General features: G+C 32.2%; 13 protein-coding genes across 13 annotated transcripts; 6 read left to right on the top strand and 7 right to left on the bottom strand.

Moving 5' to 3' along the window:
• Nucleotides 1–806: 806 nt before the first annotated feature.
• On the top strand, nt 807–2,882 carry PPL_09232 (uncharacterized protein; the record flags this gene model as incomplete). Its single annotated transcript, XM_020580029.1, has 5 exons — nt 807–821; nt 1,344–1,369; nt 2,279–2,355; nt 2,474–2,501; nt 2,828–2,882. 5 exons carry the CDS (start codon nt 807–809, stop codon nt 2,880–2,882), a joined length of 201 nt encoding a protein of 66 aa, XP_020430704.1.
• Nucleotides 2,883–3,387: 505 nt separating this feature from the next.
• On the top strand, nt 3,388–7,335 carry PPL_09231 (RasGTPase-activating protein; the record flags this gene model as incomplete). Its single annotated transcript, XM_020580028.1, has 4 exons — nt 3,388–4,033; nt 4,127–6,115; nt 6,860–6,894; nt 7,330–7,335. The coding sequence occupies 4 exons, from the start codon at nt 3,388–3,390 to the stop codon at nt 7,333–7,335; spliced, it is 2,676 nt and encodes an 891-aa protein (XP_020430703.1).
• Nucleotides 7,336–7,412: 77 nt separating this feature from the next.
• Nucleotides 7,413–8,899, top strand: pah (phenylalanine 4-monooxygenase; the record flags this gene model as incomplete). The annotated part of the gene is made up of 3 exons (XM_020580027.1): nt 7,413–7,737; nt 7,809–8,425; nt 8,507–8,899. The coding sequence occupies 3 exons, from the start codon at nt 7,413–7,415 to the stop codon at nt 8,897–8,899; spliced, it is 1,335 nt and encodes a 444-aa protein (XP_020430702.1).
• A 337-nt stretch (nt 8,900–9,236) lies between these two features.
• PPL_09229 (uncharacterized protein) lies at nt 9,237–9,686 on the top strand (the record flags this gene model as incomplete). Its single annotated transcript, XM_020580026.1, has 2 exons — nt 9,237–9,500; nt 9,609–9,686. The coding sequence occupies 2 exons, from the start codon at nt 9,237–9,239 to the stop codon at nt 9,684–9,686; spliced, it is 342 nt and encodes a 113-aa protein (XP_020430701.1).
• Nucleotides 9,687–10,109: 423 nt separating this feature from the next.
• On the top strand, nt 10,110–10,823 carry PPL_09228 (uncharacterized protein; the record flags this gene model as incomplete). The annotated part of the gene is made up of 3 exons (XM_020580025.1): nt 10,110–10,398; nt 10,489–10,595; nt 10,701–10,823. 3 exons carry the CDS (start codon nt 10,110–10,112, stop codon nt 10,821–10,823), a joined length of 519 nt encoding a protein of 172 aa, XP_020430700.1.
• Nucleotides 10,824–10,936: 113 nt separating this feature from the next.
• rpb9 (RNA polymerase II core subunit) lies at nt 10,937–11,845 on the bottom strand (the record flags this gene model as incomplete). Its single annotated transcript, XM_020580024.1, has 4 exons — nt 10,937–10,975; nt 11,390–11,534; nt 11,629–11,757; nt 11,826–11,845. The coding sequence occupies 4 exons, from the start codon at nt 11,843–11,845 to the stop codon at nt 10,937–10,939; spliced, it is 333 nt and encodes a 110-aa protein (XP_020430699.1).
• A 274-nt stretch (nt 11,846–12,119) lies between these two features.
• On the bottom strand, nt 12,120–12,926 carry PPL_09226 (uncharacterized protein; the record flags this gene model as incomplete). Its single annotated transcript, XM_020580023.1, has 1 exon — nt 12,120–12,926. The coding sequence occupies one exon, from the start codon at nt 12,924–12,926 to the stop codon at nt 12,120–12,122; it is 807 nt and encodes a 268-aa protein (XP_020430698.1).
• Nucleotides 12,927–13,173: 247 nt separating this feature from the next.
• PPL_09225 (uncharacterized protein) lies at nt 13,174–14,244 on the bottom strand (the record flags this gene model as incomplete). The annotated part of the gene is made up of 4 exons (XM_020580022.1): nt 13,174–13,228; nt 13,311–13,748; nt 13,828–13,990; nt 14,064–14,244. The coding sequence occupies 4 exons, from the start codon at nt 14,242–14,244 to the stop codon at nt 13,174–13,176; spliced, it is 837 nt and encodes a 278-aa protein (XP_020430697.1).
• Nucleotides 14,245–14,337: 93 nt separating this feature from the next.
• PPL_09224 (uncharacterized protein) lies at nt 14,338–15,184 on the bottom strand (the record flags this gene model as incomplete). Its single annotated transcript, XM_020580021.1, has 3 exons — nt 14,338–14,411; nt 14,530–14,562; nt 14,704–15,184. 3 exons carry the CDS (start codon nt 15,182–15,184, stop codon nt 14,338–14,340), a joined length of 588 nt encoding a protein of 195 aa, XP_020430696.1.
• A 401-nt stretch (nt 15,185–15,585) lies between these two features.
• On the bottom strand, nt 15,586–16,285 carry PPL_09223 (uncharacterized protein; the record flags this gene model as incomplete). Its single annotated transcript, XM_020580020.1, has 2 exons — nt 15,586–15,809; nt 15,844–16,285. 2 exons carry the CDS (start codon nt 16,283–16,285, stop codon nt 15,586–15,588), a joined length of 666 nt encoding a protein of 221 aa, XP_020430695.1.
• Nucleotides 16,286–19,146: 2,861 nt separating this feature from the next.
• On the bottom strand, nt 19,147–21,178 carry PPL_09222 (kelch repeat-containing protein; the record flags this gene model as incomplete). Its single annotated transcript, XM_020580019.1, has 4 exons — nt 19,147–19,571; nt 19,773–20,070; nt 20,098–20,881; nt 21,162–21,178. The coding sequence occupies 4 exons, from the start codon at nt 21,176–21,178 to the stop codon at nt 19,147–19,149; spliced, it is 1,524 nt and encodes a 507-aa protein (XP_020430694.1).
• A 313-nt stretch (nt 21,179–21,491) lies between these two features.
• PPL_09221 (uncharacterized protein) lies at nt 21,492–21,827 on the top strand (the record flags this gene model as incomplete). Its single annotated transcript, XM_020580018.1, has 2 exons — nt 21,492–21,600; nt 21,673–21,827. 2 exons carry the CDS (start codon nt 21,492–21,494, stop codon nt 21,825–21,827), a joined length of 264 nt encoding a protein of 87 aa, XP_020430693.1.
• A 297-nt stretch (nt 21,828–22,124) lies between these two features.
• On the bottom strand, nt 22,125–23,792 carry PPL_09220 (uncharacterized protein; the record flags this gene model as incomplete). The annotated part of the gene is made up of 1 exon (XM_020580017.1): nt 22,125–23,792. The coding sequence occupies one exon, from the start codon at nt 23,790–23,792 to the stop codon at nt 22,125–22,127; it is 1,668 nt and encodes a 555-aa protein (XP_020430692.1).
• Nucleotides 23,793–23,841: the final 49 nt, after the last annotated feature.

Below are 23,841 nucleotides of genomic sequence, written 5' to 3'. Positions count from 1 at the left end.
AAATAGCAGTGTATATATTATATGTGTAATAAGGTCTTGAGGGAAATGAAAGTAAAATAGAAGTCGTGATAAAATGATTTTGACAAGTAAAAGAATGATTGATTTGATTTATATTTTCTTGATTTAAAAAAGAAAAGAAAAAGAAAAGAGGATAGGGAATAACAATGTGGTTGACTCGTTAATATAACACCATCTCACCTTTATTATTTCAGAAAGGTAGAGTTTTTAAATAAAATAAAAAAAAGTAAAAAATAAAAAAATAAAATATAAATGATGTAGTAGGAGAATGTAAACTTGATGTTGTTGTGGTGTTTGATTTGTTTGTGGTGTTAGTGGTGTTGTTGCTGCTGTTGTTGTTGTTGTCAATCCAATTACATTGCTGAATAAAACTATGTCATATGTGATAGGTCGTAGATAGGTACACCATCCACTTGAACAGTTAAATGAGGACGGGTGAAACAGAAAGGAAGGAAGAAACAAAGCAAGCAATGAAAATGGTTTTTTTTAATTAATCCAGTTCTGTGTTATTACATCTCAGAGAAAAAAATGAATCATTCCATTTTTTTGATTTCATAAATTAGAGGAGAGTAAAATTGATTTTATCATTTCTAGCATACATAACACCTCACACACACTTAATATTGTTGGTCAAATTTCATAAGTATTGTTAACTCAGCACTCACACACAGCCTCAGACGAAACACACACCACAAAACACACACTCATCAATTAAAACCATTGGACAATCAATACAACCACTAAGAGTGAGATCGAATTTGTGATCATTTCACACGTCTCTTCAAAATATGGTTGGTTGGCAAGTAGGTGTGTGAGGAGACCTTTTACTTCTTCTAGTGAATGCATGCAAAGAATGGAATAAACACACCCACCACTCACTTTTTTTCACAACAATTTTAAGATATTTTTGTTTGTAAAAAGTAAAAATGAAGACTAAATAAGCAAAAAAGTAAAAAAATAAAAAAAAATTCTGATCAGAAAAAAATAGTGGTGCAAAGAAAATAAAATTAATTGGTTTTTTATTATAAAAAACGAAACTCGCATCAACATAAAATATTTTAAATTTTTTAACGACTAAATTATTAAACAACTAGCAAGTTTTACTTTGGATTTATATTAATAAAATAAAATTAAGTGCAAATATGAAAATAACAGTTTTTTTTTGTTGAAAAAATATTATCATTTAATAAAGGTCATTAAATATTTATCTGTTTTTGTTGGTGAGCAAAACTTACAACTACAATCGTCTCGTTTATCAAGAATTCAAAAATGTTGAAATCAATATTGATTTGGGAATAGCAATTTCCCCAATTTTAATTTCATAGACAACTATATCACCAAAATTAGTCAAGTATGCAAACGATATATCATTTTGAATCACATATGCCCAATAATCAGATTAAATCAGTTGTTGGTATTTTTTTTTACATGTAAGATATTTTAAAACGAAAAAAAAATTGTAAATTTCAACAAAAATGTTTTAGAGCCAGTTTGATCAACTTCACTGTTTTAAAATTTTAATGATATTATTTCATCAATGTTAACAAGTTAAATATCTAAATTTTAGTAAAAGTCAAACGAAGAATTTCACAGGCCCACTAAAAGTCAAATGAATACTAAAAAAAAAATTAAAAAAAATTAAGGAATAAAATAAGCATAAACAAAAAATACAAGATCTCAAAAACACAAAAAAAAATGTTTCAAAAGATTGCATCTTCGATCTAAAATTTTTGTAAAAAAAAATAAAAGAAAAAAATTTTGAGCAACCATGTAAATTATTATTGTAAACAAATAAGTCATCGATTACTTTTACTTATTATTATTGTTTGGATTTTGAATTCAAAAAATAAACCAAACTTATAAAAAAGTTTAATTAAATGAATAGTCCTATTATCTCCGAATTTAATTAAAATAATTCATTCATTTTAAGGGCTTTTGTTTAAGGTGGGCTATCACACGATCGACCATTGACAAAAAAAATGATTAAAAAAATAAAAATAAAATAGGTGCAAAAAGATTTTTATTTTTTCAAACTGAATTATTGATTTGGATTCAAATTTTTGAAACCATCTTTTTGAATTTTTTAAATAAGATATTCATCCATCCACTTTAACAAAAAAAAAAACAAAACACATACCCACAAACCAACAACCAACCTAGGTTAAGTTAGCTTTGTTGTAGATAGTATTGTTGATCCCTCCACATCTCTTCTAATTCTAATTAAAAACAAACAAAACAAAATCAAAAATTCAAACCAAAGCAGCAACAACACCATCGATACTACATATAATAATAATAATAATAATAATACGAACAATAGTATCTCAATAAGTGAAGGTTAGTTTTTTAAAAAAGTGTAGTCTAGACAATTTTATATTATATTTATATTATAGTTTAGTTTGGTTTATTTTAGATTAGTTTAGTTTAAAAGTTAAGTTTGGTTTTTTTTTTCAAGTTACAACTCCAACTCATAAAAGATATAGGTAAGTCATTAACAATCCAATCACAACCTATTCAACCAAATCTCTACAAATATCAATCAATAGATTTGTTGTTTATACTCAAATAACTTTATATGATCTTAAATAAGATGAAAAGTTTCAATTCCATATGGTATTTCGGAAAGAGATTGAATTTTGTTTATCAAAATTAACCTAAAAAAGTAATATATAGAAGTAGATTACCACAACACTCTACAACTAAGAAACACAGAAAAAGAAAAAAAAAACAATCAAAGACAGATATTTTAGACATAGAACTGTCTATCAACCACAACAAACACTTTTATATTTAAAAAATTTTTTATTAGTGAAAGTATTGTTATTGTAAAATCAAACACATCACAAAATAAATCAAAACAATAAAAATAAATCAATATTGCATTGTATCTACCCACATAAAATACCACATAAATCAATCAGTCAAAACAAATCAAACAAAACAAAACAAAAAAAAAAAAAAAATCAAATAAAATGATATTGTTTATTTATAAATAAAAAACAATTAAAATCAATCAATTAATATTAACCAAACTAAAACTAATCAATAGTAGTAGTAGTAGTTTAACTCTATTATAAAATAAAAACAAAAAAAAAAAAACAAGGTGTCTCGAGAGCAACAATATTTTGATAACAAACCAAAAGGAAAGAATAACTGATTATTGGATTAAGAATAAGAATCTTCAGAAGAAATAAAGGATAGAGAAGGAAAGCGATAGGATAGACAGACACCAAGTTGATTGTATAGAAACAAACAACAAATATACATTATATATAGACTTATATATATATTAGAAATAATAATCATATAATAATAGTATAGTATTTATTTATTTATTAAGTAGTTATTTTCGTTAGTCAGTTCATTATAATGAGTAACAAATTCACTCCGGAGGTACCAAAGCGAAAGTTACCTCCACAATTTCCACATGATCAATCCAATGGAAGTGGACCAGTTCAACATGCCTCAACTTCATCGTCACCACAATTGAAGCCAGCACCAATCATCACAGCTAAACCCTCGCCACCCTCACCATCTTCACCAGTATTACAAACACCGCCTCCACTCGTTGTTCCACCACCAACAACTCACCACCCACCAACATCAAAGCCAGTTGCATCATCAAATGCGCACCCACATCCACCACCACCTCTAAACAACACCACACCACCACTTCAACACACTGTCAAAGTTGCAGCAGCAGCATCGTCACAACCAACAACCACTTCAACAACAACAACCAATGCACAACCACCACAACAACCACCTCCCCATGCAGTATCGAAACCAAATCCAATTCCACAATCGAAACCAACACCACAACCAAGAAGTGCAAGTAATTCACCTACAGTTTCATCACCAGCGTTACCATCTTCACCACCACAGCAATCCGCTCTCAACTCGAGTGGAGTACATCAACCAACACCAGACAAGCCAAACTCACGTATCATGAGTGTCAATCTCAGAGAAGTCATAAGTCAACAGGATCACATCAAAGGTGATGTTTTAGCCAAAAGTAAGTCCATTCTATCAAATAACAACTACTCAAAAAAAAAGGATTAAATATTCACATACAACGCACACTCTTTCATTCTTTAATGTTATTTAGATCAAAAACTATTGTTTGAATTGAAACGTGAAATTTCGATATCGAGTAAAAAGAATTTCACATTGGAAAGAGATATTCGTACTTTGGATAAAAAGATTGCATTGTTGATCAAGAATCGTATTACTTTGGATGAAATTATGCAGTCGTCAGGTGACATTCTCGAGATGCAAAACAAAACCATTCAGATTAAAGATAAATCGCAGCGTGAAAACTATGGACAGCTGTTCTACCTGCTGCAAAACAACACCACTTACATTGCCAGCTTGGCAAAGCTGGTCAAGGTCGGTGAGATCGACAATCTCTTGCAGACCGTAATGTTCACACTCTACGGTAATCAATACGAGGAGAACGAAGAACATCTCTTGCTCTCGATGTTTCAAAAGGTGTTGGCCGAGGAGTTTAAGGAGGCCACCTCGATTGGTTCACTGCTTCGTGCGAACACCGCTCTGACGCGTATGATGACAACTTACACCCGTCGTGGTCCAGGACAACAGTACCTGAAGCACTCGCTCACCAAGCCACTCGAGGCAATCACCAGCAACAAAGATCTCTCACTCGAGATCAACCCGTCGATCGTCTACGAGGACCACATCAACGAGTACGAAACCCAAACCGGAAAGCCGTCGCCTCTCAAGCGAAAGGCGCCACCCGAAGAATGCGCACAAAACGGCGCCGTCCAAAACATCATTCGTCCACGTATCGAAAACCTGGTGTCCATCGGTGACAAGTTTATCGAATCGATTATCTCGTCGATCGATTTGGTGCCCTACGGAATCCGTTGGATTTGCAAGCAGATTCGCGAGTTGGTCAAAGTCAAATTCCCAAGTGCTACGCGTGCACAATCCTGCGGATTGATCGGAGGATTCTTCTTGTTGCGTTATATCAATCCCGCTGTCGTCAGTCCACAGGCATTCATGCTTGTCGAAGCGAAACTCTCAAACAACACCAAGAAGAATCTAACCTATCCCGCCAAGATGATGCAGAATCTCGCCAACAACATCATGTTTGGTGGCGTCAAAGAGTTCTTTATGGAGCCTTTGAATGTATTTTTAGAAAAGAACAAGGATCGACTCAACGACTTCCTCGAGCTGCTGACCAAAGTCGACAACCTCAGCGACCACCTCAACCTCGATAAATATATAGCGCTCGGACGTGTCGGTGACAACATCACAATCAACATTACACTCAATGAAATGTACTTTGTGCACAGTCTACTTGAGCAACATCTTGGCGTGCTTGCTCCCGAGCCAAATGACCCACTCCGTCTGATCCTCTCGGACCTAGGTGCCGCGCCAGCACAGTTGCCGCGCTCAGAGAACGCCAACGTCGAACTCAAGCTAACGAATCGCTTTGAATTGAATGAATCACTAAACATCAAGCCAGAACAAATGTATAATGAAACAAAGTATCTGTTGTTCACTGTGTTGCGATCGCTCGCCAGCGGCAAGGACATGACAGACATGGGCGCAACCCTAGCGGAAGTTGCCAAGACCGCAGCGGCCAACAAGAACCAAGACATTGTAGATAGCATTAAAAAGATTCTCTTGAACTGCAAGAAGCTTTCCGCCAGCGGATACCTCTCCGAGGAGGATAACTACTCGCAGCTGCGCAAGGATATCGTCGCCGAGATGCTCAACTACGAGTCGTACATCGCCAAGACCAACACCGAGCTCGAAAAGCTTCGCCAGGTGCTCGAAGCGATTCGCGAACACAACCTGTTCCTCCAGCAACAACTGGAGTCCTACGAGAAGTATCTGGTGAACGTACGTGAGAATTGCTCCGGTGGCAGTGGCGGTGACAAAAAGTCAAAGAAAGAAAAGAAGGAGAAGAAGAGCAGCAGCAGTAGTAATGGTGGCGAGAAGTTCAAGAAGAAAGGACCATTCAAGTTTAGTTACTCACAGCTTGAGAAGGATGGCATCATTTTGGAGTCGGAAGTACCGGAGGATCGTCGTTCCAACGTCTACTTTTCATTCACATCAGAGTCACCCGGTATCTTTGATGTCACACTGATCTACCGTACCACATCGGTGTCAGAGATCAAGTTGCATCTGGACGAACTGCTCGAAATGCAGGCCAACCATCAATTAGAATATGAAACCGATTTCTTTAAACTTAATATTAATATTTTATTGTATTTATTGAACAAGACTTTTATGTCTTAGAAAGAAAAAAACAGCAACAACCAACAACAAAAAAAACAATAACATCAACAATGACAAGCTTGGACATTAAAAAAACAAAACATCAATAAAAATTATACATAGTAAATAAATTACCAACAAAGAAAAAGGGAATTGATTGGTAATATATAATCATTATTCTTTTTAAGTGTAAAATAAAAAAAGTTTAAATTGATGGATGGAAAGAAATCTAACTTTGCGGGATGCTTTTCATTCAAGAGTAGCCAAGGATACCCTTGAAGGTTGTTCGCTGATCAGTTTTATTAAACATATTATGTCTATCCGTTTATTTTGTATTTCTAACAATCCAAATTTTATATTCCAAAATTATAATAGTTTTGAATTTAATAAAATAAAGATTTATAGATTTAATAACTTGAATGAATTAAAAAAAAAAGTTTGGTCACAATTTTAGTTTTATTTATAGAAGTTTCTCTTCCTTTAATACAACATCCTTTTACATAATAAGAATTTTTGTAATAGGCCTATTCTTTAAAAATAGTATGTGTAAAAATACCATTCCTATATAGGAATAAAAAAAATTAAAAATTAGAAATGTCATTAAGTGTACCATTGATATTCAAAATGGTAAAAGGTCAGTATTCGGTGTAAGAAAAACAGGTGTTGGACCAAGATTTGGGAGAGATTTAAAAAAACAAAAAAAATTATGAGGTACCACAATATTTTTTTACAAAAAAAAAAAAATACATGGAACCAACGAATGTTCCATGATGCATCGGAATTTTTCTGATGATGGAAATTTCAATTCAATTGGTTAGGAAACACCACAAAAACAGATTTTTTAATTAAATTTTATTTTTTATTTTTTTCGATTTTTCATAATTATAATGGTGTTGGGTTTTGTCATTAAAAAATAAAACATAAAAAATTAAAACAAGAACAGATTCATTTTCATTATTATTAATAATAATTGTATTCTTTAATTTTTATTTTTGACAAGACAATTATATTATTTTTATTATTATTACTCACATACATACAAAGATTATATATTAATAATAGTATTAAATATAAAAAAGATTATTTTTATTTAGCTTAATAATTAACCAATCAAATCAAAACAAAACAAAACAAATCTAATCATGATGTCAGCAGCTGCAGCAAAAACAACAACAACACCAACAAAGTCTGAAACAACTTCTGATTTCAAGACAACTGTACTCTTCTCTATTAGCGACAAGATCGGTTGTTTGACTGAGTACTTGGAGGTCATCAAGGAACACAGAATCAACATCACTCGTATCGAATCGAGACCATCAAAGACCGAGAAGTTCGACTATGACTTCTTCTTGGATCTCTCCACTGAGGATCACTCATCGGAGCCAATCGATTGTGTCATCGACTGTCTCAACAAAAAGGGTGTAGACGCCACCATTCTCACCGAGACCAAGAAACCAAAACAAACTTCAAGTAACTAATCAAACTTATAAGCAAGTTAAATAAGTAGTACTTTGTTATTAACATTTATATTTAAACTATAGCTCCATGGTTCCCAAGAAAACTTTCGGATTTAGATTTGTTCTGTAACAAGGTTTTGGAGATGGGATCTGATTTGTCATCGGACCATCCGGGTGCTACCGATAAGGTGTACATCGAGAGACGTAAGGAGATCGCACAGATCGCTGCTACCTACAAGCACGGTGAGAAGATCCCGACCATCGAGTACTCCGAGGATGAGAAGAAGACATGGGGTGTCGTCTACAAACAGCTGAAGGAACTCTCACATACCAACGCTTGCAGACAGTACCGTTACATCTTCCCGTTGCTCGAACAGAACTGTGGATACTCTGAAAACAACGTACCACAGCTACAGGACATCTCAGAGTTCCTTACAGAGTGCACGGGATTCCGTTTGCGTCCAGTACAGGGTTTGTTGTCGTCTCGAGATTTCTTGAACGGATTGGCATTCCGTGTGTTCCATGCCACCCAATACCTCAGACATCACTCTGTGCCACTCTACACACCAGAACCAGACATCTGTCATGAGCTACTCGGTCACGTTCCCCTGTTTGCCGACCCAGATTTTGCAGATTTTTCACAAGAGATTGGTATGGCATCGTTAGGTGCATCAGATGAAGATATTGAAAGACTTTCCACTGTAAGTTTTACTAATGATTACTGACTTTAATTAAATAGTTGAAACTAATCGTTTACTAATGATATTGAATAATTATCACAGTGTTATTGGTTTACTGTAGAATTTGGTATTTGTAAGGAAGGAGATGGAATCAAGGCATATGGAGCAGGTTTACTTTCGTCGTTTGGTGAGTTGGAGTATTGTTTGTCAGATAAGCCCGAGAGAAAGCCATTCGATCCGTTTGTGACGTGCAATCAGAAGTATCCTATCACTCAATACCAACCAGTTTACTTTGTGGCCGAGAGTTTCCAATCGGCCAAAGACAAGATGAAGCAATTCGCAGAGACGCTAGACAAGCCGTTTAGTCTTCGTTACAACCCTTACACCCAAACCATCGAAATCCTCGACACCAAAGACAAGCTGGTCAGTCTATGCAATCAAATCAAAGGTCAGACAACCTCATTGGCATCAGCCATAGCCAAGCTCCAATGTTAGATTAGTTTTAGCTTTAATTTATTATCGATTACCAAACAACCAAATTATTAATTCATCTTTATACATAATAAACAAATTGTAAATATCTTTATTGTTTATATCAATAAAGTGATTTAATCACCACCAACAATAACAATTACCATACAAATCCGACCAATTAATCAATTTTAATGTTCAAAAAAAATATTTTTTTACAAATATTTTTGATCATTTTTTTTTTCTGTTTTGATTGATTTTCATTGTTAGTGTTTAGTCAACCCCTTTAAAAGTTCTCAAAGTTTTAAAAGTAATTGTTTTCATTACTATTAGCAATATATTATAATAAAGTTTTACAGAGATGTCACAACAACAACAACAACCAAAGACAACCATTAGAGAGTCAAGAGATATGTTGATTTCACTCTTCCCAGAGTGCGAAAAGCAAATTAAAGACGATGTCAATTGCTACATAAAGTTTGGACCAAACCCAGAGTCTCTTCAAGTAAACTGTAATAAAGAAAACTGGGAATGCACTTTCTGTTTATCATTGTGTGACGCTGCACAACCATTGAAGAAATGCATGCAAACCAACAACTATCAAACTTCTGCATGTCAACCAGAGGTATGTCAATACACTCAAACGAGATATATATATATATATATCAATCAATTCAATATATTACAAATTCAATACTTACTTATTATGATTGATATATCTAATCACAAATAGATTAATAACTTTTTGGCTGAATGTCGTCCAGAGACAATGAGAGACAGAATCGAAAAGAGAGCCAACTTGAAGAATTAGACAAATACATTACAATAGATATATTTTTTGTTAAATATAGTATATAAATATAGATAAACATAATAATTTAAATTAAATTAAACAAAACAAAACAAGACAAAAGCAAAACTAAAATCTAATATTAAATAGATCTATTATCATGATAGCTTTCTATTATAATATTAGTATTTATTATTATTATATAAATTTAAAACAAAGCAATACAGGTTAGGTGATAATGATCATAGTAATAGATTTAAAGAGGATGTAGGATATAAAAATAGATTAGATTATGATAGAATGAATTACTTTAATTTAATTTAATTATAAAGTTAAAGTTTATTTAACAACAAATGTTTAGGTTTAGTTTTTTTTATAATTTTATTTTTTAAAGTTATTTATTAAATCTATTTCTGTTTAGAGAAAGAAAGATAGAAGCATAATATGAATAATAATAATAATAATAATAGTAATAGTGATAAAGTAAAAAGTATTAATGAAAGTAAGAGTTCAACAACGAAAGATGAAGTTCTCGAGAACCAACCCACAACGAAATATTTACATATGCCAGAGATCAAAGATGATTACGATAGAGCAAAGTATTCGTTGATTCTTGACTTTCCATCGTGTTTTCAAACTATCAATAGTGCAATAGAATGTGATAAGAGACAGGGTAAACCACCTGGCATTATTACAAAGAAATGTCAAGATGTACACGCTCATATGAATTTTTGTATGTGTTTATAAACATAGTAATTATAACATCTAGCTTATATTTATGTTTGTTGAATCTATTTATTATTGTTATTATCATTATATATAGGTCTGCTTTCTACATTCTGTCCTGATGAGTCGAGAGCACTAATGGAGTGTACTCAAGGTAAAATACCTCAAGATGGTGTTGCAATCCCAAAGAAGTGTCAAATGGCTGTAAGTAGTTGTTTTATTTATTAAATCATCTTTAGAATGAATCGTAAATACTAATTACTATTTACTATTCCGTAATTAAATAATCAATATTACATTGTTGTAAAGTGGAATCTATTCGATGAGTGTCTAATAAATAGAACTTTACTCTTTGAAGAAGAGCAAAAGATTGCTGCTATGAACAATAACAATAACAATAATATTAATAGTTTAACTAAATCAAATCAATAAATCAAATCAATAAAGTCTTTTCAAATTAGAATGACCAATCTTTTATTTCTTTCTTTATTAGTTTCTATTTTTTTTTTTTTAAAACATGATTAATAACAATGTACTTATTGATATCAATGAGCTGTATAATCATACATATAATCAACGACTATCTATTATTATATGATCGCTTATTATTTATTTTTTATTATTATTTCTTATATAGCAAATAATTTGTTTTTCTGTTAAAGGTGGTAGTTACTGACTCTTATAAATATTTATGATATATGAATGTTTATGTTGAATGAACTATTGTTGTTGTGATGTGATGATGATGTGATGATTGATGATGATTATAATATGTAGATGATTATATTAGATTGATTGATTGATTGATTGATGGTTGTTCGAATGTATATGATAGCTCTAGTTGTTTGCTTTCTTGTAAATATATGGTATTCTGTATGCTGTATGATTAGACTGATGACGATTCTAAAGTTGTTTTGTTTTGTTTTGATTCTACTCTGTTTTCAATTTGATTACATGTTTTCGGCATGACTCCATTTCTCACCACAACTGCAACAAACAAAGAATAGAGTCATCTTATCAGACTTTTGACCCATAGATTGGAAGAAAATAGCTTCTCTACCACCACAAGCAGGACATTTCGATCCTTTAGTTCTTGGTAATGTTGGATCCGATGCAATATCGTGTGAGATCTGTGTTCTCTCCCTATAATAATAATACAAATTGAAGTAAAGATATATATATAAGTATGTATGTTTACTGCAATTGTTATTATTTTGACTGATGATTCTAAACATACTCTATTGAATGTTTGATTTCATTTCTATATACACAGTTATTGGATGCTTTCTCTTGATGGTCACAAATCTTACATGAGAGCAATAACTCTCTGTTTACCTTATCTGCAATTGGATATAAAAGATTATTGCTAGACAAATAATACAGATTGTTAGTTTTTGTCTCGAAATATAACTTTAAAACATATAATTCAATTACCATTCACCACAAAAATTCATATTTTCTTATTAAATAAACTATTAGCTTTCAATTGAAATTATATAATTATTGCTATTCTACAAGTTTTAATAGACTAATAACTAATTTATCTTTTTTTTTTTTTTAAAAAACTAATATTGTTTTTTTTTTTTTTTTTTTTCACACATCTGGTCTTTTCATTCTGGCGGTTTTCTCAGTGAATAACAATTTACAATGATGTTGTTTACTTTATTTAAATAGTTTGTTTATTTATTTATTTACAATAATTTATTTATCGATAGATTGTTATGATTATTATTCAGTTGGAGTTGAATCTGCTTTATTTGAATCGTTTTGCTCACTTTTGGTGGTTGTGATTTTACTACTCTCGCCAGAGTCTATTTTAATCATACGAATTGGTAGGACCATTTTATTGTAATCCTTGGTCTCTTTGATAGCGCGTTTAGAACCGAAAAATCCTTTCTTGGCGAATCCAAGCTGAGTGTAGAGACCAACGTAGCCTGGCTCGGTGTGCTTAATTGAAGTGAGTACGCCAATGGATCCACTGAAAGAAATGTTGCCTTTTGCACCAACGCTGCCACCTTGTCCGATAGCAGCACTAATATTAATGGTGAAATTAGCGTTGGCTTTCTCAAAGTGGAGCATATGGAATTCAGAGGCATAAAGATTTGCGTCTATAAAGCGATTGGGTTGGCTTGCCCAGGTCTTTAAGACAACCTTTGCAAGATCATCACCATTTACGACTGATATTTCCCTTTTTACCGGTCGGTGAATGATGACCAAGAATGAATCCTCACTATTGACAGTACATTGGATCTCTGCTTTCTGACCGGATTTGAGAGCAACCAGCAAATCACTTCCTATACTAATCTTATTGTCAACGTTGTAGACTCTCCATTCCTCACCTTTTTCTTCTCCTATAACGTCGTAACTGAATGTCTCATCGGTGTTTTGGAAATTTTTAAGTGCTTGTTCTGTTTTCACAATCGTTCCAATTCCATTATCATATGTGTAGTAGCTTCCAAGTTTAAGATTTCCACCAGTATCCAACCGCCATCCATCCAAATGTTTTTTAAATATTTTATTTATCTTTTTATCCATTTAAATTTATCTATTTATAATATATTTTGTAACAATATTGAATTTAATAATAATAATAATAATCAAATTAATGATTTTTAATCAAACAACTGATGCAAGCGTAATCCATAAAACTAAAAATATAATTTTTTTTTGTTTTTTCAGAGAATTGGTTCGCCACCTTGGGGAAAAGTGAACAATAACTTGCAAAGTGATTTCATTATTTTACTTTTTATTTATTTATTTATTAATTAAATTATTTGTTTAATTAAAGTTCTCTGTCAACTTGTTTTTTCTTTTGGGATGGTGATGGAATTGATGGACTAAAATTAAAAAAATAAATTAATATTAGTTTGACGATGTTTAGCTTAATATTAAAATAATAATAATATTGATTATACTTACTTTCTGAACCATTCGACCATATCGTCAACAGTTCTATCACCTGTATACTGTGCGCTTTCTTTTGCGTTGTGGAAGTAGATGGCTGTTGGGAAACCTTTGATTTTGTATTTCTCGCAAATCGACATCTCAGAGTTACAGTCGTAGGCGGCGAAATCACCGAGATGCTCTTTCTGAACGGTGATCGATGCTTCAGCGTAGGCTGGCTTCATACGTTCACAGTGACCACAACCTGGACTGTAGAACATAACCAAAGTCTTTGGATGGGTCTGAATGAATTGAGTAAAGTTACGCTTTGTCAAATGGTAGACTTGTGAATCGATTTTGTTCCATGAACCTGGTCCTGGAATCACTGGAATTGGTGCCAAAGGGTTTTCAACAAATGATTTTAAGGATCCTGCACTTTTTGGAAGTATGAAATCTGATAGTGCTTGACCATTCCTTAAAGAAAATGTAGTAAAAATAAAAAAGATTAGATTTCTCTCAATATCAAAGTGTGTTGTTGATTCTTTTTACCTACTTGTAATAAACAATTGTGATTGGATCTTGAATTTCATATTTCGATCTGGTTGCGAAATCTTTTTCTAAATCGATTACAACGAATCTTACGGATGATCCATCATCATTGAACTGTGATGAAATCTTTAGGAATGAATTCATAAACTTTTCAGATTCTTTTGTCTCTATTCATAATTGATTGGTCAACATTAATATTGGTTTTATAAAGGAATTGATTTACGATAGGTTTTAACTTACTTGTATAGAAATAAACAACAACATCTTTTGTACTCTTAATGAGAGAATCAATTGACTTTCCATTGGTAACAATCACATTGTTCTCTTCATAGTCAAATACCTTGGCACTGACTGTTTGAGAAGTTGAAAGCAATGCTAAAGCTACAACTATTAATAATATACAATATCTATTTGTTGTCATTTTTTAATAATCTAAATAAATTAAAAATCACCTGACTTATTTTAGTTTTAATTAAAAAAAAATGGTTTCAAGATTTTTGTTTTTTTTTTATCATTATTTTTGATTGAAAGCCTCGATCAACCCACCACCCCATTTTGATAAGAATAAGTAAGATTTATTATTATTGACTATAAATACAAAAAAAGGAAAAATCAATTTATTTATATTTAATAAAAAATATAATCATACTAATAATAAACATCTAATAGCTAATAGAATAAAAAAATAAAAAAATGTTGGTCATACAATAGGAGTGTTGTTTATCTGAAAATGGAACTTCTGTTGAATAAAAAAAAATGTTGTTTTTGATTGACTGCCCCATCAACCATTTTGATAAGAATAAGTAAGATTTATTATTATTTGACTATAAATACAATAAAAAAAAAGGAAAATATAAATATAAATATTTTTAAACTTTACTACTACCAACTAGTGCGTCATAGACCTTATCAACTTTAGATTTCTTTGGTTGTCTGATCTTTGGTTGTCCATTGTGTAAATTTAAAGTATGTCGTTTCCATGCGGTCTTTGACATAAACACTTGTCCACATTCCACCAATTCATTTTCATCTTTAATCATTTCCTCTGCTTTATCACTTGATCCTTCAGCAGTTGTTGGAGTCTCTGCTAGAGTCGATGACTTTGATTTCGACTTTGATTTCGATTTAACTTTGTCTTTGAGTGGAATAAGATGTTTGCATATCCATTCCTCACCGATATGGAATTGCTTGATGTGACTGTCTAGATTGGATTTCTTGGTGTACACACGTAGACATCCTTCGTAGGTACATGGGAAGTTGTAGCGTTCATCGATTGGCACGTGTGTAGCAGAGTGCAGTCGCAGTGCCTTTGCTGTCTTGAATGTCTTTGGACACTGTGGACACTGATGTTGCTTCGCCATTGGATGCGCAGACTTGATGTGTTTGTGAAGTTCGTGGTGAGTGTAGAACTTCTGGAAACATCCCTCCTCCACACAGAGATGTTTGGCGTCTTTGGTGTGACAGCTGTTGATGTGATTCTTGAGGTGCGCGGGATAGGTGAATCGCGACTTGCAACCCTCATAGGTACACTCGTACGGCAGCTGTTTAAGATGTACGGTTGCAACGTGACGTTTCAGCTGATTGTGCTTGTGGAACGACAGCTGACAGGTGGCAGTGTCAAACTCACATTTGTATGGTTTCTCCTGGAGATGCTGACATCGAACATGCATGTTCAGTTGATGTTTCAGCACAAAGCTGATGCCACAACCGACGTGATCGCAGCGGAATGGATGTTCACCGGTGTGCGAACGCATATGGTATTTCAAGTGGTGTGATCTACTGAATGACTTGTTACAGCCGTCGTATGTGCATTGATAGGGACGCTCACCGGTGTGTGTACGTATGTGATTTTCCAACTTTCCGATTCTATTGAATGCTTTGTCACACGATTTGTAGGGACAACCAAACGTTCTTTTTGGATCGGCTGTCTGCTTGTAGCAAACATCGTTCTTGACCAAGAGATTGTCGTCCAACGTCTGCTTCTCGCTGTTGTTCAGTCGATTCGATTTCCTTTTATTACCAAAGTGTATGTCATCGTAGATATCCACCTCTGGCTCGTCTACCTCTTCTTCCTCTGGAACGAAATCGAAATGATCATCTTCCTCCTCCTCCATTTCAGATTCTGTTTGATAGTCACTGTCACTTCCACTTACACTTTCGCAACTAAAATCCTGTAGATCGTTGTTATTCATTTCGACATCTTCATTTTCATTTTCATCTTCCTCTTCGTCTTCATCTTCTTCATCATAGTCACTATCTTTATTATTTTCATTATATACAACTATTGCACAATTATTATAACTATCATCATTATCATTGTTGATATTACTATTATTCTTTTCAACATGTTCATGTATAACGATACTAATATCTTCGAAATCTAATCTAGATCGCTTTAAAGATAATTCTTTACATGTATTTGTGGTTGTAGTTGTAGTTGTAGTGATTGTTGTTGGTGTCATATTTGATTCAACTTTATTCATTAGTTGACAACAAAAAACATATTAACAAAAATAAAATAAAATAACTATTGTTATACAACTAAATATATCAATTTATTAAAAAGCAAATTAATTTAAAGATTTGACCGTTATAATCGCTCGTTTTTTTTTTAAATAATAAAATAAAAATTAATTTGAAAATTCGAAATATTCAAATTCTGCGATTGGTTGTTGATTTTAAATTGTTTATTTATTTACAAATAAATTTATTGTATATACTGACATTCATTTTAATATTTATTTAAATACAAAATGAAAATCTTTGCTACAATAGTTTTTAGTTTTATAATATTTTTAATGGTTTCTTTGGTGTTTGGAAATGTCCTAGAAACGCTTCGTACTTGCAGACAACAATGTGATTCTGACTGGGTTTCTTGTGTAAATAGATTAGGAAAGTCAAATGTTGACAAGTGCAATGATATATTTAATAAGTGTTGGTTTTCATGTCCAAAATGAAAGAGTTATACCATTATATTATGTTTGACAAATCTAACTTTTTACACAAACAATATAATCAATAAAAAGGTGTCTTTGAAAAATATTTAAATTAAATATTTAAAAACTATTAATTTTTATATAGTCTTGTTGTATGGGCCTTATTCTATGAGTTAAACTAAGTTTATAATTTTTTTCAATAATATTAATATTAGTTATAGTTAATTTATTAAAGTCTTGGATATAAAAAACATATTGTTTATTCAGTATACTCTTAAAAGACAGTACCAAGATTTAAAAAAAAATTTAATTATTTTTAAAGATATTTTAATATGGTGGAGGTAGAAACTCTACGGGAATGAGTCATTTTCACTCAAACTTTTTGATTTTAACAATTTATCTAAGTCTATCCACTTAAAAAAATGGATGAGGTGGTTTTTCAATTGAAATTGAAAAGTTTCCTGTGTAGGAATCCGATTTAAATCCAATTTAAGAATTGAATCCAACCCAAATAACAAAGGTTGGTTCGGACACCTTGAACACAATAGGTACTTAATATTTTCAACACTGAGGTCTCCTTTATAAAGGAAATCATGCTTTATCTCATTGTTTGTCAAGGTTGATGTAATGTACTTATAATTGGTTTACTACTTTTCAATGTCCAATCTAAAACCACTCAAACTGATTAATTGATCTTTTTAAACCAAGAGTTCAATTCAAGTGAATCAACCTCAACGATGATGTCAAGTTAATTGTTGATCATATTCACACCTCCCAATCCACAAATCCAATCATAAACCAACCAACCAACCAACCAATTCTATAGATATTATATATTAAAAATATTTATTTATTTTTCATTCAAACATTTTGTGTCTTTCATTGCCCCACAATCTATTTTTTTACCAAAAATCCAATAATCTTTGGATCATCCTCTTCATAACATAAATAAAATTTTATTTATTCATAAAAAAGCATTAATATCACTTTAATTATTGACCTTAATTAAATTTAGATTATCACAAGATCAGTTTACAAACTAGACAAAATATTAAACTTTTGTTTTTAGCCTAATTACCAAATTAAGTTGAGACTTGAGAGTTTGAATAAAATATTTTTATTATTGGTGTGTTTTCAAAGCTTGGGAAAATTTTTGATATTTGCATTGCTTTGCGGGATTAAGACAAAGGTCTTCGTTTATTAATAATTACCAGAAAAAAAGCACTCCTCCACTCGACTGTTCCACCCGCAATGACTGTTACTATTACAATCATCGATGTTTGTAATGGATTCACAATAAATTTCTTAAAGGTTTAAAAAAAAACAATTTTTGTTTTAATAAAATAAATGATTGGTTTGTTCATAAAGTTAATTCTTACGGATGTCTTCTGATTTTGCCATTACAAGAGAAGCAAAGCATATGAAGGCAAAAATTAAAACTACAATAGTTAATGTTTTAGAATTCATTCTTTAGAATGTTTTTAGTTCTATATTTAAATGATTGAACAATAGTTCATTCTTGTTATATATGGTTTTTATTTATTAATAAAATTTAATATTAAATATTAAATTATTTTTATCAAACAATTTACAATTCATTTTTTAAAAAAACTGAAACAATAATAATGGGGGAGGGTTAAATTTATATAGAGTTACTTACTGATGTTAAATTAAATAATATCTAAATATATATAAAAAAACAGTTAGTTAAAAAGAGTTCATATTTATTTAAATTAATTATCTTAATGACCTACTATTATTACAGAGTTATATTCTTCCGAGAATAAATAAATCCATCACACTTTTGTAGTTAATAAATTAAAATACAAATGTATCTTAAAAAACTGGACAACATGTAGTCATTAATTATTGGAACTAACTTGAAATGAATACATAATTTTTTCGAAAAACAAATTTAATTTTGATTATTTATTAGATGTAAAAGAAAAGAAAGGGAGGATAATAGTGACATAAAAAATAAATAAACAAATAAATAATAATAATAATAATAACAGTCCAAACATGGGTGGGATTTTAACCCATATGGCCAGAGAAATATCTATTTGACTTAGAATTTGTTAGTAAAGGAGAATAATATATTTAAAAAGCAAAAATAAAATATAAAATAATAAAACTGATCTTATAATATTTAAAAATAAAATAAAAAAAGAACTAAAGATTTAATAAAGACTATACCTGTAGGTTGCGCCTGATTCAAATTGAAACGGAATTGACTCAAAATCATTTACTGATCCTTCTACCTTATATCTTGTTGAAGCTTTGAATACAAGTTTCGAATTAATACCGATTCTTTCTTTCGATTATTTATTAGTATTCTCATCAAATAGAAATATTTAACAGCATTATATTTTACAAATTAGTTGTGTTTATTGATTTGATATTTGAAATAGTACAGATGCACAGAATGCACGGTTTGATTGATCGTTTTTCATGATGGTTTGCCAAATATTCTTTTCTACCGAATAGACATAGTTGAAATCTTTGCCCTGGAGATAGTAGATGTAACTCTCATCTTTGTTGGCTTGGTAGTAAACCAACTGGAATTCCAACGATTTATAGTTGGTGGCTTGTAAATCTTCGATCTCATGAGTAATCACATTGATTCTGATGAATCCTTTGGCCGAGAGAATGTAGATGTTACCGACACCATCTGTACACATAGCCGGCGATGATAGTACAACCTTATTTGCAAAGTCAATCGGTAGATCAACGACTGCTTTTGTTTCCGGATCAATTCTTACGATTCTATTGTGTAGTGGAATCACAGAGTACATTTGGTTACCAAATAGCTCTGTGTTAAAGAAGAACGTTAAGTGATGGTAGTCTGTGTGTTCCAGCACAGAAAATCTTTCAAACTCTCTGGTTTTCGTATTGAATTTGGTTATGGTGGTCTGTATTCGGTTGTATCCGTCCAGTAGGTAGATGTGGTCATTTCCATCGTAGCAAGCCGATGTGTAATGGCACAGATTGACACCGTTCATCAGATGATTACTAAGCAGTCGATTCTTGATAGAGTAGAGCTGGTAGGTGTTATTGGGGATATCGCTACCACCGAATCGATAGATGTAATCGCCCACGACTACAACGGAATTGTATGCCCACCTGCTATCAAACAAGATATCCAAGTAGTCGACTCTATACTCATCGTTATTATCCACTTTATTTGGAATGGTTATGATTGCTGCACGTCTTTCCTTATCCGTCGAGAATATATAGGATTGAAGTTGACTCTGTTGTTGGACAGCAGGTGTAGTGTGTTGTTGATTTACATTCTCCAATTTAAAAGACTGCTGAATATCTTTTTTGATATTACTAACTATCTTTTCATTGGTAATCAACTTTAATTCACTTGGAATCGGTTGGTGTTTGTACTCAGCATTGTGTTTAATATACAAATTTAAAAGTGTATAGATATCGATATCTTTGATGCTGACGATGCTATCGATATTATTCTTACTAAATAAGGTATATATATTTTGTTGAATGAAATCATTTGAATCGATTGATTGCGAAATTGAATTGATAATATTTGATAATTGATATTTGTCAGTTGTATCGGAGGATGTAGTGGTTGTGGTGGTTGTTGTTGTCAAAGATGTTGAACTGTTATCATCATTATTGTTATCTTTTTTGTTCTTATTATTATTATTATTATTCAATAATGAAAATTGATTATTAATATAATTTAGATGGTTGAGTGATTTCATCTCGTTGACATGATTGTCAATCTGTTGCTCTAATTGGTCTTTGTCATTGACGATCGGTTTCTTTAGTTTGTGTTCCTCGACAACAAGAAGATCGTGTATCTCTGCGAATTTACTTGAAATCTCAAGTTCTGTTTGTTGGAGTTGTCTATATGCAACCACCTTTGCCTTTGTAACATCAAACGTCTTTTGTAAACTTGATTGAATATTATATTTAATATTATTATTATTATTACTATCACTTCCATTAATATTAGTTTCGCCATTTATGACGATGTTATTATTATTACTAATATTGTTGTTGTTGTTATTGTTGTTGTTGTTTTGATTGGTAATAATACTCGATTTGATATCTTCTATATGATCCAGAGAATGACCGTTATGCTTAAGTACACATCTGGAACAAAAAAATAAATTACATTCATAACATATGAATTTAAAATGTTTGTTGTGTTGTAAACATATATGTTCAATTGTGGTATCCATCAGTAATTATAACTTTGTTTAATTGTCTGAATCAATGTTTTTTATATGATCATGCTAACTTTTATTAAAATTTTATTTTTAAATAGAGCAAATCAACCCATTAATAAAAATAAAAAGTAGATCGATCACACTTTGAGACCCTCTTTTCAAATTTATTTAAGTGATATTGGTTAACAATAAGTTCATTTTACTCAAATATATAAAACATTACAATAATGTTTGTCTTGAGTGTTGTAATAAATGTGTGTGTAAGTGTGCGGGTGTTTACAATCAATATTATTAATAAAAAAAGGAAAACGTCATATTTATGAAAAATAGTCATAAAGTATTATTCTTACTACTTTTTAACAATAATGGGAATAAAATGAAAATATAAAACGTTTTATTATAATTTTAAAATAAGAGATAGAGAATAGAATGGTATAAATAACAAAACAATTCTGTAATAAGAAAATCATTAATATTCAAATCTCAAACTATAAATTATTATAAAAAATAAACTAATCATAATTATAATTAAAATGAAAACTACTCTGTGTATTGTATTGATTTCACTTTTATTAGTGTCTGCAACCTTTGCTGAGCCGGATGCAGGATGTCCACAGATCAGAATCAAAGACTGTCCAAAAGGTTTGTAATTAAGTAATACACCAAGGTTATTAAAAACAAAAAAAAATACTAACCCAATATGAAATTACTTAGGTGAGTTCTTAGTCACATCTGAAAACGGTCCATGTAAAATCCAATCATGTCATCCTTGCCCAAGAATCGGAATTGTAATTCACTGCGCTCCCGATGAACATATGGAGACCACTAATGAACAATGTCCAAAAAATCACTGTGTGAAGAATAACTAAAAAAATCAACATTTAATTAAACGACTATTCTGCCTAAGTCCAATTTTATTTGTAACACAATAAAACAAAAATTTAATATGTCCATCTTTTTTTTTTGTATTACTTTTTTTTTAATTCTCTTTTTCTTCAAAAACACTTCTAAGTCAAAATCCACAAACCAAATTAATTACTTTGAATACTTATTATTACTAATTGGTCAGAAAAAAAAAGGAAGATGTGATTCAAAATAAAAAAAAAACTATTTATTTGGTTTTAAATAGATAAATATATATATAAAATGATTTTATGTTTTATTATTTAAGCCATTTCATGGTGAAGAGATGGTTGTGCATGTGCTTTCTTATTGAAACGTTTTTGTCCAAGTACAGAGGTGATTCCAACACCAATCATTAGGATGGCGAACAAACCAGTTGGACTAATCAATAGAATTAGAGAATCGATTTCCTCTACGCATGCAACCTGTTGAACATCTTCGATGAATGGCATGAGATTGCTACATTTGATGAGTGGATGGACCTGTTGATCCCAGATATGTTGGAAAGCGTCGAGTGCTTGAATACCATTGACTGCAATCTGTGACATGTTCTTAATGTTTGGATTGAGACAATCGGTTTGACATTCGGTTACCGATGGCTCTTGTTTAACTTGACAGGAGATGAGTTGTTCACCGGATGCGCATGGCATTGCCTTTGGACAAGTGGCGACACCGCCAACACGACAACCCAGTTGGAAGTCGTAGATTGGCTGATTGATATAGTCGTCCATTGTTCCGTTTCCACAAGCTGGCAAACCTGTGCAGTTCAAAATGTGAGTTACAACGGGTTGTTGATCGTAGTCGTTGTTGGGATACAATGGGAATGTGAGAGTACAGAGATTGTCGATACCGTCAGTGCATGCCTGTTGATAGGAAGAGTCGAGAAGATCGGTAACAAGAGTCTCCAATTGACGGAAAGCAGGAATGGTGTTGCTTTGATTCTGACAATCCTTGAAGACTTCGTTGATCAATGGATTGGTAAAGTTGGACAAACCAGTACCAGTGGAATTGAAAGTGATACAGACGTCAGAGATTAGTGAATTCACTGGATAGTGAACAGAGAAGACAAACCATGTGAATGGCAATACAATAATGAGCGAAAGTGCAGCGACAACCGAGAGGAGTGGAATGCTGCAGATGGCAGAGAGTGCCGCGACAATACAAATAACCAAACCAACGATCAAACCAGCCAAAACAATGTCATTACGCCAACCACCGTATTTCTTTGCTTGAGTATCGATGTCGTTAGCTTTCTTTTGCATAGAGACACCCTCGTCGGTGATGTTTTGCAGCTGGAGAATGATGTCCTGACGAGTGTGAGGTGGACTGTAGATATCAAGTCTCTCAAACTCGGTGGAATTGACTTCGGCAGTGATATTCTGGAGTTGGGTGATGGTGTCGTCTGCCTTGGCAATGATGATGTCACCCACCTTATTGATACCCTTGGTGGAACGCGAGTTACCGGTCATCGCAGTGATAAACAGCGGAACTGCAGCGATGGCGAATATCACAACGACGATACGCAACGCCCACACCTGACAGCTGGTGTATCCCTCGCCAATCTCGGGATCCAGCTTTGGACCGGGACAGAGGAATCCATGTGTCGGACGACATCCACCAAACAAGAAGGAACGACCGAGCCAAAACACGACCGAAAGACACAAGCAAATCAAACCAATCAAAAGAGGGATACCCGACAACAATAGGACGGCCTCTGCATATTTCGGCCAGTCACAATCATCGACCGGTGTTCCACCACAGAAACCGGGTGGATATTTCGTCAACTTTCTGTCAGTAGTGAAATATGTATATCTTGTGATATTCGAGTAGTCCTTGATGATATCGAGGGCTCTCGACTCTGAATCCGCTGTAACATTACAAATTTGAATCGATAAAACGAAACAAACAAAAGCAATAATTGTTAATTTCATTTTATTATATTAACTAACTATCTATATATATAAAAATAAAAGATAAAAA

The sequence above is a fragment of the Heterostelium album genome (assembly GCF_000004825.1).
Source record: "Heterostelium album PN500 unplaced genomic scaffold PPL_scaffold9, whole genome shotgun sequence".
In the NCBI taxonomy this organism is placed as follows: domain Eukaryota; phylum Evosea; class Eumycetozoa; order Acytosteliales; family Acytosteliaceae; genus Heterostelium; species Heterostelium album.
Note: the sequence above shows the minus strand (reverse complement) of the source record. Positions and strands in the feature narration are given on the sequence as shown.